The 14,197-nt window shown below is 44.2% G+C and overlaps 1 protein-coding gene across 4 annotated transcripts in view; it reads left to right on the top strand.

The window, feature by feature from the left end:
* Positions 1-13,105, top strand: part of LOC311128295 (lysine-specific demethylase 2B-like) — a 58,371-nt gene extending 45,266 nt beyond the window's left edge. For 3 of the 4 annotated variants that reach the window (XM_084160379.1, XM_084160380.1, XM_084160381.1), the window contains 9 exons: positions 4,663-4,899; positions 5,040-5,183; positions 5,424-5,510; positions 5,684-6,022; positions 6,279-7,357; positions 7,605-7,768; positions 8,484-8,645; positions 8,928-9,146; positions 10,721-13,105. In XM_084160379.1, the coding sequence (XP_084016505.1) occupies positions 4,663-4,899; positions 5,040-5,183; positions 5,424-5,510; positions 5,684-6,022; positions 6,279-7,357; positions 7,605-7,768; positions 8,484-8,645; positions 8,928-9,146; positions 10,721-10,902 (2,613 nt within the window). In that variant the 3' untranslated portion in view covers positions 10,903-13,105. The remainder of the gene's footprint in view (positions 1-4,662; positions 4,900-5,039; positions 5,184-5,423; positions 5,511-5,683; positions 6,023-6,278; positions 7,358-7,604; positions 7,769-8,483; positions 8,646-8,927; positions 9,147-10,720) is intronic. The other variant, XM_084160382.1, reaches the window with a different exon arrangement.
* The last annotated feature ends 1,092 nt before the right edge of the window (positions 13,106-14,197 follow it).

Here is a 14,197-nt window from a genome sequence, read left to right on the forward strand (position 1 = left end):
CTTTAACATTTGTTGGCATCTTCAATTCTTGCACAGGTAAATTTGCTGAACTGCTAAACTTGGAACCAATCAGGACTCCCGTACATAACCGTTGTGATGAAGGCAGCCAATGGCCTGCTTCTATCTAAGATGTAAACACAGGCTCACGTGAAGACTGTGTGATGAAGAGAAACATATAGCTAGCCCCCAAAGACTGAAATAAGATAAATATCTGTTTTTGTGTATTTGAAATATGCATCATGCAATTCGAATTGACTTGATTGTATGAAGAGGTAACTCCGTCGACCATTTAGCCAATTTATTGAAAGCGAGCCAATGTTGCAGTTTGACTAGCCTAGCCAACTAATACTGTACATGTAAATTTGCCTGCTCAGGAAGTTAGTGTTTCATTAGTTATGTCAGTGAAAAGCATTTGAGTCATGCTTTGGCATGATTGTCTCATTTCAAGTAAATAGCTGCAGACTTAAAGAAACATTAAATCATATAATTTGCATAGAAACCCAAATATAATCATGTAGATGAAAAGGTATGTTTCATGTATGCTAGAATGGAGGTTTAAAAATGACAGCTGCATATGCATATTAGTCAAAACATAGAATAGAATGAAACTTTATTGTCCATCCAGGATGGACATTTTTCTTTGGCATCACTTTATATTGAAAGGATCACATACATTCTCACATCACACACATTTAAACCAGTCAGTCCGTCATATTGCGTACACAAAAAACAGAGGACATTGATACATTCACTCACAACTGAACGCTGTCCCAACTGCACTGGATAGATAAGTACAAATACCGATACAATTTACGTTGCATTTAGTAGTCCAACAGCTCAAGGAACTAATGAATGTTTGAACACGTTCTACTTGGCCATGTGCATTCTGAAGCACTGGTCAGAGGGAGGCCTCTCGAACTGAGGGTGTAGAGGGTGTTAGGGGTCGCCAACAACCGCCAGTGCCTTCCTTTGGGACCGACTGCTCAACTGTGCCTGTGGTCGACCAATTATTTTGCTGGCTGTGTTTACTATTCTGGTTAGTTTGCTTTTGCTCCTCACGCTCAGATTACCATACAAGAATGTCATATTGAACGTGAAGATGCTCTCCACCAAGCTGCTGTACACCCTCTCCAGAACATCCTGGCTGACCCCAAACCCCTTCAATTTCCAGATTTAAAAACAGGCGCTGGCTTGCCAAAAAAAAAATACAGTCTGCATTCTCTGTAAAGCTCAGCGTGTCATCAATTTGTGTCCCTAGGTATCTGAAACACTCAACACGGTTGGTCGTTCAGACAGAGTGGTTGGGACATTGGCAGGTTGTTGCCTTTGATCAGCTCCTTTGTCTTTTCCACATTGGTTTTTTCTGGCACCGTTCTTGAAGGTTGTTGGCCTGTATAAAATAGCTGTCCCCATCTGACGTAGCATCTTTAAAGAGTCCCACCAGAGCCATGTCATCCGCGTACCTGAAAAGGCTCACATTGTTTCCTTGGATTTTCATCTCGTTTGTGTAGATAGAGAACAACAACGGTAAAAGGACACACCCCTGGGGCGCCCCTGTGTTCAGGGTCAGTTCATCAGAGAGGGCCCTATTCACGAGGACCCTCTGTGGGCGGTCAGTTAAAGTCCTTGATCCAACCTGCGAGGCCTCCGTTGACATTCAGGTCCAGTAGTCATTTCAGCAGTGTGTGTGTATTTGCATTATATTGAAAGCTGAACTAAAATCAATAAATAAAATGTGTGCATATGATTTTGCATGTTGAAGGTGACTAGCCACCATGTTCACCAAGGTCAGGGTAGCATCCTCTGTGCCTTTATAGGCAAACTGTAACGGGTCCAGTTGATCTGCTATGGACTGGGTAAGGTGCTTACCGACTACCCTTTCCATGCATTTGGCCAGAAGGGTGTATGAGGGCCACAGGCAGAAAGTCATTTGGTGATTTGGCCCCTGGCTTTTTAGGCACTGGTACAATGGTTGACACCTTCCAGGAGTTTGGCACTGTGCAAGTGCTCAGCAGGAGTTGAAACAGTCGTGTGAAGACTCCCTTGAGCTGGCCGGCGCAAACGTTCAGTACTTTGCCCTGTAGTCCGTCTGGGCCCGGTGCTTTGTGTGGCTTGATATGTGATAGGCATGAGGCCACCTCATTCTCTGTTATCTGGACAGGAGAGGATTTGGGGATGATGTCACATATGTTCACATTTGTCATTAAAATCACTGGTGTCAAATCTTCCATAAAATAATAGTTACGGTTGTTTACAAAGGATGAACAGTCGGCCATTTTCTTGTTCTCTCTTTTCCTTTCTCATCCCATCATTGCATTAAGGCCCTCCCATGCTTGTCTTGGATTGCCTGTACAAAGAACCTCTGCTCCACTTGATCCTTTTTAGCGTTCCACATTTTTGACCTGAATTCATTTTCTTTCTCCTTTACAGCATCAGTATCTCCTTTCAGGAATGCAAACTTCCTTTCATTGAGGCACATTTTCAAGTCCTTAGACACCCAGGGCTTGTTGTTGGGAAATACTCTGACAGTTTTTGTGTTAATGACAGTATACTCACAGATCTGGATGTATGATGCGATGCTGTCTGTCAACTCATGGGGATCCCTGCACGAGTCAAAGAACACCTTCCAGTCTGTGACGTCAAAGCAGTCCTCGAGCTCCTCCCTGCTCTCATCTGTCCATACCTGAATGGATTTCTCTACAGGTTTTTCAAGTTTCACGTTCTGCCTGTATCATGGTAGGAGTTGAATAACGTTATGGTCTGATCTCCCGATGGGTGCTCTGCGCACTGCCTTGTATGTGTCATCTATGTTGCCATAACACTGGTCCAGGATGTGAGTTGAACAGGTGACGTATTGTTGCAGAGTGGGGAGGTGTGCGGAGAGGGAGAGCGTATTAACATCCCCAAGCACAAATACTGGCTGGTCAGCCGATCATGAAAGCGCAGCATTGAAACAGTCTGTAGTCCTGTCAGCAGCTTCCTTATTGTAAGGTCCAGGCACATAGACCAGAATAATGTTAATCTGTCCAAACTCGCGTGGTAGATCGAATGGCCTGGATGATACAACGAGAATCTCATAGTCTCTGGTGCACACTTGTTCAATGACGTTACACTACGTGGCCCAAGTATTATCTACAACGATACATAGCCCCACGCCTATTGATTTATGTGATATTGTTTTGTCTCGATCTGCTTAAATAAGTGTATCCATCAATGTTAACATCAATATTGTCCTGCTTGAGCCATGTTTCTGTAAAGCAGATTTAGATTTCTTCTCCTAAAGTCCTCTTCGAATTTAGCCCTCGCCGCTAACTCGCCCAAGTTATTATTTAGTGACCGCATATTTGACAGGGTGATCACTGGGAGCGGGTGACTGCTTCCCCGCCTCCGTAGTCTGTTCTACAACTGTTGATTGGTGTCCACCTGTGGTAATATCTTCTGTGTTCTTGTTTGTGTACAGTACATCTATATAACGTGTGTGTGTGTGTGTGTGTGTGTGTGTGTGCGCGCGTTTTTATGAGCAGCATTTACAACATTATCTTGGCTCCGGGCCAGTAATAACAGAGGGGAAAATAAACTCTGTCAGGAGGAAATGGACTCAATAATGGAAAGTGCTTCACATCAAAGCAGTCCTCCTCCCCATCTCTCACTGCCTTCCAATTGAATTTTACAGCACATTTTAAGCCCACTCCCTGTTACGTAACACTGTTAAAGTGGTCCATGTTTTGGCATACCATTTTTTTATTATAGTAAAACAAATAATTTAACCCTTATTTTACCAGGTAAGTTGACTGAGAACACATTCTCATTTACAGCAACGACCTGGGGAATAGTTACAGGGGAGAGGAAGGGTGATGAAAGAGCTAATTGGAAGCTGGGGAGGATTAGGTGGCCATGATGGTATGAGGGCCAGATTTGGAATTTAGCCAGGACACTGGGGTTAACACCCCCTACTCTTACGATAAGTGTCATGGGATCTTTAGTGACCACAGAGTCAGGACACCCGCTTAACCTCCCATCCGAAAGACTGCACCCTACACAGGGCAATGTCCCCAATCACTGCCCTGGGGCATTGGGAAATTGTTGGGGGGGAATAGAGGAAAGCGTGCCTTCTCCTGGCCCTCCAACACCACTTCCAGCAGCATCTGGTCTCCCATCCAGGGACCAACCAGGACCAACCTTGCTTGGCTTCAGAGGCAAGCCAGCTGTGAGATGCAGGGTAGTATGCTGCTGGCAAAATGTTGCTAGGTAAACATAGAAGCACATTCAGACCAAGCTTTTAAGATGTTTGAGTGCAGATGATTTGAGTTCGAAAAATGTAATGTTCTCACTTGAGTGCGGTTGGATGATGGCTTCATCCCTGGTCCTGTGTTTTCCATAGAAAGTGGAAGTAGATAGTTCGACCAGAGATCTGCGTATAACCGGTTATAATAAAGGCTCTGCTGCCAGTGACTCATCACTTAATTGGTCAACTGCTAGCATTGATTAGATTAATCAATTCACCTGGTTTCCCTAATCAGCTACCAGTTCAGGGGTCAATATTACAGCAAACACTGCAGCACCCCGTAGACCTGATCCATCTGTCTCTGTACCTTTTTAGTGTGGTTGTGCTATAAAGACACCTGACTCTCCTTCCTCTCCCTCTACTTCTTCTACTTTCAGCAGCAGCGGCCTCCCAACAGACCCAAACCCAAAATGGCGGCCACATCTCCCGCGGCGGCGGTCAAGCTGTCGGCCAGCCGGAGCACGTCTGGCGCCCGGAGGAGGAGGACGCGTTGTCGGAAGTGCGAGGCGTGCCTGAGGACAGAGTGTGGAGAGTGCCACTTCTGTAAAGACATGAAGAAGTTTGGAGGGCCAGGTCGCATGAAACAGTCCTGCATCATGAGGCAGTGTATAGCGGTAGGTCTCCTACTAATCTTAACTACAGTAAGTCTGTTTGGCTTTTTATTGTGAAATGTTTTAAATGGTCAAACTAAAACTAACCTGCAAAGTGCACTATGTGTGTAGAGTGAGTTTCTAATATGCTGTTTTGTCTCCAGCCTGTCCTGCCCCACACAGCAGTGTGTCTGGTGTGTGGAGAGGCAGGGAAGGAGGACACAGTGGAGGAAGAGGAGGACAAGTTTAACCGCATGCTCATGGAGTGCTCCATCTGCAATGAGATAGTCCATCCTCTCTGCCTCAAGGTAAACCGCTCAGTACAGTGTGTGGATGCTGTCTCTGAGCCTCTCATATCTCTGTATGTGATTGGTTGATTCAGTGTGAGCACTTACATTACTGCAGTGTATTTGTTTATGGTTGCCCTTCATCCTATAGAGGACTTCTATGCTGCAAATGATAAACGATAGCTTTGCTTCTTACTGTCTCACTTTTACTTGTGCTTCCTATCACCTTCACCCACTCACTACTTGTGCTCTCTTGTTCAGGTGAAAGATTCCGGTGGAGTTGTAAATGACGAGTTGCCAAACTGCTGGGAGTGTCCAAAATGCAACCATTCAGGGAAGACAGGGAAAGTAAGCATCTATGTGGATGTGGAAATGAATGTTCTTGGCAGAATATCTAGGCTTTGCTCTGTTCAAGACCTCAAATGTATTGTAAAAATACGTTTGAATTACAGGTGTCCTGAAACAAATAGGCAAAAGATATAAAGTAGTCTTCTCTTGTTTCTCACCTTTTGGCCGTCAAGCAAAAAAGAGGACCAGGGTTCAAGTACGCATCCAACCTTCCCGGGTCGCTACTGAAGGACTCACGATTGAACCGTGACATCAAGGAAGAGCCCGAGCCTCCCAGTGTGCCAACCTCACCCACTTTGACCATGGCAACCGTGACCACAGTGAAAAGGAAGGCGGAGCGTGAAGACACCCCCAAAAGGAAAGCAGAGGAATCTCCTCCTCTGAAGAAACGTTCTCCCATGCTCTCTCTGGGCGGGCTACCCCGACCCAGGCCTGAGGACAACCCTCTGAGGAAGAAGAGGATGCTGTTCGACATCAAAGATGAGGATGAGCCTCCTGTTGTCAAGAAAAAGGTAATTTATCCAACAGACTTCAGCCTGATCATGGATAATTACGTTTATAATGAAGTATCTGTACTAAGCATTCCTCTTGATTTGAGAAAATGTGATAAGGCCCAGAGTTTATTTTGTGATTTGAGAATTGTAAACCACTTACTTGTGAAAAATATATAATGTAGAAGATCTTCTAAAAAGGCCACTTCAAACTATAAAGTGGATTGTAACAAATGAATGTCAGAGGAACTGATCTGCTCCATATGTTCCCTTACAGAAGAAGCCCCCAAAACCTGATGACCTTTTGATCCCCAAACTGTTAAAGCCCATCAAGCAAGAGCGAGTGGATGAGGACGAAGAACACAAAGCCCATGAAGATGAAGCGGAGGATAGATACACAGGGGACAGGGTTACAACTAAAGGGAAAAGACAAGAAGAGGAAGAGGATGGAGATAAGGAGGAGGAGGAGGAGAAAGATGGTGGTGGAGAGGACTGTAAAGACGGTACAGTAAAGACTATGCTGAGTCCACTGCTACGGACGTCTGCAGCCAGAGAGAGTGACCAGTCCTGCTCCAGCTCTCCCCGGGCAGGGCCCAGCAGTGAAGGGTGCGATGCCCCAGAGAAGACACCTGGCCAGCTGAAGGCACGCAAGCGCCGCCGCCTCCCCAACAAAGAGCTGAGCAAGGAGCTGAGCAAAGAGCTCAACCTGGAGATCCAGAAGACCGAGGACTGCCTGGCCAATCAGAACCGCAGACCACTGAAGAGGGAGGACAGCCCAGCCAATAACAGCCGTCGACCCTTGAAAACGGAGGACTCCTCGACCAATCCGAACCGCAGACCACTAAAAACAGAGGACTCCCCTGCCAATCATAACCGCAGGCCAATTAAGACTGAGGATGGCCTATCCAATCACAACCGCCGCCCATTGAAGACTGAGGACAGCTTAGTCAATCAGAACCACAGGTCAATGAAGACAGAGCCTGAGAGCGACGGGGAGGAGCCGAAGCCGAAGCGGCCACTCAACAACTGCAGCAGTGACCTCGGAGACTGGCTCCACCCCAGGGGGCGGGAGGTGAACGGGACGCCCCGCCAGCTCTCGCCCCTTGGGTGGAACCGCAGCCCTCCGATCACGGCCATTTGCCCACGCCCCCCTCCCTGCCGCTCACCGCCCAAGTGTGTCCAGATGGAGCGTCACGTGATCCGGCCGCCTCCCATCAGCCCCCCGCCAGACAGACTGCCCCTGGACGACGGACAGGTCCACGTGATGCGCAGGGAGGTGTGGCTGGCCGTGTTCGGACACCTCGCACACAGAGACCTTTGTGTCTGCATGCGCGTCTGCAAGACCTGGAACAGATGGTGAGTGTTAAGATGTGCTGCAGCTGTCAGATAGACCAAGGGCTCTGATACCAAGTTAAACCAGTCAGTCTTGTGAATTAGTGGGTTGTGTTTTTCATAATGGTCCTTGTTCATTGGAACTACAGTATGGACACTAAACTGTAAGGCTCATAGCTAGACTAGAGCTCTCACCTCAGCGTAGTCTTTCCACAGTCGTAGCTATGGTGGCTGTGTGATCATATACTAACCTTTGCCCCTGCCTCCCCAGGTGCTGTGATAAGAGGCTATGGACGCGGATCGATCTGAACCGCTGCAAGTCCATCACTCCCCTCATGCTGAGTGGCATCATCCGCAGACAGCCTGTGTCGCTGGACCTCAGCTGGACCAACATCTCCAAGAAGCAGCTCAGCTGGCTCATCAACAGGCTGCCAGGTAAACACCAGGCAGCAGTGTTGTAACTGACACAATGTGCATAGCCCTCTGTGCCTTTATAACAGAATGGTCTGAACTGTATAGGTATGTATGTATACACAGAGCTGTTATACTGTATCTCTGTCCATGGCTCTGGGTACACACTGCAAACCTGATGTCACCATTGCAGTCTATTACAGTGCTTCTCTGTACTGAGGGTATTGACATGAACGTATTTAATGTAACGCTGTCTTTGTTTCCATGGTTGGGTGAGCTGCTCCGGCATGTCTGATGATTGTATCCCCAGGGGTTCCTGAGTGTTTCAGACGGTTTGCTTTGTTTCTGATGCATTCCCTCTCAGGATCATGCCGCGACTGTAATCACATTTGCATAGTGATTGTTTTTGTTTCCTTGTTTTTGCAGCCTCAGGTTAACGAACTGTTGGAGACTAATACGATTGCTAAATGGAAAATCACAATTAGTCTCCCCCCCCCCCCCCTCAAAGATTGAAAATAGCAGCAGATAATGTTACATGTTTTTAGTTTAGAGTTAGTTAGTTAGTTAGTTAGGACTGGCCTAGTTGGAGGGCAGGAGCCCTAATGATGTATTATTCTGGCTTTAGTTTTTTTGTCACAGTGCTAGGGTGTTAGCAGGTGCTAGCGTGTTAGCAGGATTTGAGAGAGAGTGATGATGTTGAGTTTTGACCCCTGTTAACCCCTGACTGTTGTCCCTGCAGGTCTGCGCATGCTGCTGCTCTCAGGCTGCTCCTGGGCGGCTGTGTCTGTCCTCTGCACTGCCAGCTGCCCGCTGCTGAGGACCCTGGACGTCCAGTGGGTAGAGGGGCTCAAAGACGCCCAGATGAGGGACCTGCTCTCACCCCCAACAGACAACAGACCAGGTATATTCCCACCATCCTCCAATGTGTTATAATGACCATCTGGACACATGGCGTGAAGTTTTGAACAGCATGTCAATGTGCTTTGCGATCCAGTCAGGCTGCAGCAGCCCATCCATGTCAGGTCTTGCTGTGCTCTCTGGTGCCCCCTTGTGGCTGTCTTTACAGGCCACACAGCTGGAAACGCTTGCACCTGATTGTGCGCCTAGTAGAAGTAAGGAAGCTTAGAAACAACTTGACACATTCAATCTCTCCGTCTTTCTCTCTCCCCCTCTCCCTCCCTAGGTCAGCTGGACAACAGGAGTAAGCTGCGGAACGTGGTGGACCTGCGTCTGGCCGGGCTGGACATCACCGACACCTCCCTGCACCTCCTCATCTGCTACATGCCCCAGCTGACCAGACTGGACTTGAGCTACTGCAACCACGTCACTGACCAGTCGGTCAACATCCTGACTGCTGCAGGGAGCACCACCAGAGACTCACTCACTGACATCAACCTCTCCGGTAGGAGGATACAAGGCCATGTCAGAATGTCCCTCCTGCCTACTGTTTACTGAAAGTATTTACTAACAGTAGCAGTACTACTCACTAGTTAGAACATATTGGTTAGAATCCAGACACAGCCATTGACTGTTCATTGCAACGTTCATTCATTGCTTCATGGCATAGGTCTTGGCATGTTCCCATTCATTGCTTCATGGCATAGGTCTTGGCCTCCTACTGAGAAGAATGCACCCCCCCGTAAAGACATGTAACGTCCTCATGGATGCCAATTGATTTTTATATATCTATCTCTATATCGATCTAGATTATTATTTTTAAACGTTTTCTCTAAAAAGCTTTGTTGCACAATTAACAGTCAATACACCTCATTTCAAACAGTCAGGAATAATCTAATGAATTCAGGGCTTGTGAAATTGCACATAGGCTAAATATAAGCCTTCCACAACCATACTAATAATGTAAATATTATATAAAAATAGTTTAACCTGCTTTTGTTGTTGTTGCAATAATCACTGATCTGGCTTTCAAGTCTGTCTATGAAAATGCCATTTTGTTACAAAATGACCCAGAACCATGCATAATGCAAATCCACTAATTATGACCAACTTATTGTAGCAGGCATTATAGAAAATGAACACAGGTCTCATAAACAATATCTCAAGCACAAGCCCATGTGCTAGTGAGTAGCCAGCTAATATTTATATTTCAAGTCTAGCCAACTTGGATCTATTTGCTTGCTAAAAAGGCAGAACAGTTGAACTGTTATGAATATACCCTCCTCTCCGTCTCCAACTGTGTGAACAACATAGCGATTCTGTTGGACCAAACCTCAAATGCAAATAGCTAGATTAAACCGCTTGTTGTCAGAGAGGAAGAAGCTCTTTTGTCTTTTTGTTGTGAGTGGCAGGGGGAGGGACTTGGGGTCTGTGTGCGAGTAGAAAGGTGCACACAGCACAGAAGGAGCGAAGGAGACGAGACCAAAAAGACAGAATGCTCAAAAACTAAATAAAAAACGTGATTCTTGTGATACAGGCATTTGGAACATCGCGCTAAAACATACATTCGAATTAATTATATATATTGCGAAGCCCTATATAAATAGCTTTAATTGTGTCTATTTGTGATGCGCTGTTGGAGCCATGGGGTGGAGGAAAACCACTACAAACACCATAACTGAAGCACTCCCCATGTTTCTCCACTCTGAGTAGTGCCCTTAAAGGTTGGATCAATGAGAGACAGACGTTCCCATTATGAGACAGTCGGGGAACCGTGTGGTAGTCAGACTAATGAGGCCTCTGGCACCACTGATGTCTTCTTATCCACTCTCAGTTACTCACTGATGGAACCACATGAAAGCTTGTTAATGGAGGTAGCCATCACCCATTGACAGCACTTGAAATCCCCATGCACATGACTATGGTGAGGTTTTGGCTAGAGCCTTATATCCTAGAAAACAAACGACTGGTAAGTATATAGGAGGAGCCTATCTGTCTGTGTATATGTACTGAAGATGCTGAATGGGCTCCTATTACATCAACCTCCTACTGTATCTTCCTCCTCCCTCCCCTCTGCAGTGTGCAACAGAGTCACGGACCAGTCGTTGACATACTTCAAGCGCTGTGGAAGCATCTGTCATATTGATTTGCGCTACTGCAAGCAGGTGACCAAGGAGGGCTGTGAGCGGTTCATTGCTGAGATGTCAGTGAGTGTACAGTTTGGACTAGTAGAGGAGAAACTACTACAGAAACTCTGCTAGTGGACACACAGCAGGTTGACAGAGACTGCACTGTATGCACTCGCTAGCTAGGACACTCGCTAGAATAAGGAACCAGCAAGGGTGGTGTTATCGCCATGGAGAAAGTGTTGTATTTCATGCATTTCTGTGCAAAAAATAACCCACATAGGACATTTTAAAAGTGACTGTGGCTCTGATACTCATTGAATGCCTCTTGTGCTGCTGAATCAGTCATGTTTTCCAAAACAGGACTTTCAACATCTAAGGCCACCTGGCATTACTGGATATTTGACAAAGCATGTTTTTCCCCGTTTTGTCTTTGAGATATTTCAGTTATTTTTTTATTTCTGCAAATGAACAGGCTGTGTATGTTCACAATGGTTATGTTTTACTTATTTTGTTTAGTATGTACTGTTGTTGCAGTGCACAGTTTATGCATTACACATACATATTTTTGTATCAGAAAGTGTTTCATACTTTTATGTGCAGTATTGAATGCACTGATTTACAGTACCATTTTTTAAATGGACAATATTCAATCTGCCTCTGTTTGTTTATTATTATTTAGACTCATCCTCTGTAGATTTATGTGAATAGAACAGTAACTTGTTTTCTGTGCGGCTGTTTTATATTTAATTTATTTAAGTGCTGATGTTCAGTTTGATGTTTGTAATAGTCTGTACAGTACACAGGTACTTTCTCCTTTTCATGTTTTAGTTTTACTGAACTTACATTTCTAAATATCTAGAAAAATCTATTTGTACTGTTTGACAAATAAATATTACTGTCCTTTCCAAGGTTTATCAAGCCAGTATGAGTTGGCACCAGTGACTGTTTGCAAGAGGAAGCATCATAAGGCTGATTCAAAGAAAACTACTGCATACCAAGAATCTGTCAGTCTCCATATACTAGGCTGGTGTGACATTATCATGGTCTGCTTTTTTACAAGGGATTCTCACACATTTGGATGCAGGTTTTAAGCAGACACTTGATTTTGAATGAAAACAGTATGTACACTGAGTGTACAAAACATTAGGAACACCGTCAGGGCATGGGGTCGGAAGCGTTCCACAGGGAGGCTGGCCTATGTTTTCTCTCCAATGCTTCCCACAGTTGTGTCAAGTTGGCTGGATGTCCTTTGGCTGATGGACCATTCTTGATACACACTGGAAACATGAGCGTGAAAAACTCAGCAGCGTTGCAGTTCTTGACACACTCAAACCGGTGCGCCTGGCACCTACTACCATACCCCATTCAAAATACAGGTGGCTGGCGGCACCTTAATTGGGGAGGACGGGCTCATAGTAATGGCTGGAATGGAATTGTATCAAACACATCAAACATGGTTTCCATGTGTTTGATACCATTCCACTGACTCCATTCCAGCCATTATGAGCCGTCCTCCCCTCACAAGCCTCCTGTAGTTCAAAGGCACTAAATATTTTGTCTTGCCCATTCACCCTATGAATGGCACACATACACAATCCATGTGTCAATTGTCTCGAGGCTTAAAAATCCTTCTTTAACCTGTGTCCTCCCCTAAGGGATCATAACTTTCACCTGGCCAGTCTACGTCTTGGAAAGAGCAGGTGTTACTAATGTTTTGTCCACTCAGTGCATGTGGTGTAATAATACAAACTGGGATACTGTACGGTCAGTGTCTGACAGGTAACTAAATACATTCCTTATATTATACTGTAGTTATTACACTGGTCGTAAGTAGTGGCTTTCTTTGTGCATGCAGGCTATTATTAGACTATATACACTGAGTGTATAAAAAAGTGGTATGTACAAGAAATGACAAAAGTATGACTTTCTAGTGGGTCCTAATCTATCAATGTTTTGATAAATCTCCTTTTTGTATGTGGACAGGCCTAACTACCAATCACCATGTCTTCCCTGTGTGGTTGGGAAATGTATTAGTATATAATTGGTTCAACAGTGTATATACTGTAAATCTTAAGCTTAGAGAAACTAGTTTGTGACTTGAGTTGTTAACTCATCCTAAATACTGAGCTCTATTTTTGGTCACTTTTTTTCCACGATCATCTTAATTTCTTTTTGGTCATGTTCATAAGCAGTCTGTGCAATATGTAAACAAAAAATGTGTGAAATGTTTAAAATGTCATCCATTGGAATATCTATGAATGGTTTTTACGTTCTGAAATAAAAACCTTCAACATCAAATTTAGAATAGTATGCCATTCTGTCAACATTGCATTAATTAAACCAGGAATAAACAATTAGTTTAAGGTAACCAGTTGGATACAGCAAGCAGTGTGTTCATTATTATTTTATGGTATAAAGCTATTAAATAATGTTCTTTAATTACCTAAATAAAAGTTCAACATTCCAAAGATCCAGGATTCCATTGAGTGCACATAACTCATCATGCTTTAATATCATATAGCTGCCTACAAGTGACATATTTTTGAGAAGTAGCAGGAATTTAATAAACATACATGTAATCACAGTGACTGTTCGCTAACGTGCGTGATGTATAAATGGATCCCAGCAGGTAAGAACAAGAAATGCTCCAAAGGAAAATGATGAGAACTTTAATTGTGAGCTGTCACATGATCAGTAAGCGCTCTGTTTTGGTTGGTGGAGCATCGTATTCATCTGATTAATTAATAGCATTTACATTCTGAAAAAATTGCAATTCAACCTCTCAAAATATAAATAAATGCTAATAAATTATGACTTCCAAAGCAAATGGAAAAATATATTTATCTATAGATTACATATCAGTAAACAACAATATTAGATATCATATGCAATAAATGTTACAGCAATAAGCTTTTCTGCTATAATGTACCACAGGCATTAGTAGATAATTTTAAAGACATTTGAAAAATCTGAAAGAACACAAGTTGTATTTGTATTAACTAATTAATGTAGAACAGATTGAGGTTAAGCTTCATTTTTATTCTCTTAAAAAAATATTAGATATTACAAGACACACCCACAACATGATTAAAAGATATGTTTAAGTATAAGCACCTGTTACCTACTTCTCGAGTTGAACAAAGAGCCAATGGACAACAAGCGGACAAAACACCTAGGGAAAAATAATGGAATGATATTGCTTAATTAAGTTAAATGGCAGAGACACATTGCCAGTCATGCCTGACTTTAACAAAAGCTACACAGACACAAAGAGCACAGGAATTTAAAGCATGGGATGACCCAGCCACAGTGTGTGGTATGTTACCACATTAGATGGGAGCCTTATCCAAGCCAAACAAGATCATCAACATAGTACATATTGATCATAATGTGATATCACTTGTGACTGATTAAAACACATGCAAGA

Source organism: Coregonus lavaretus, assembly GCF_964263955.1.
Source record: "Coregonus lavaretus genome assembly, chromosome: 4".
Lineage (NCBI taxonomy): Eukaryota > Metazoa > Chordata > Actinopteri > Salmoniformes > Salmonidae > Coregonus > Coregonus lavaretus.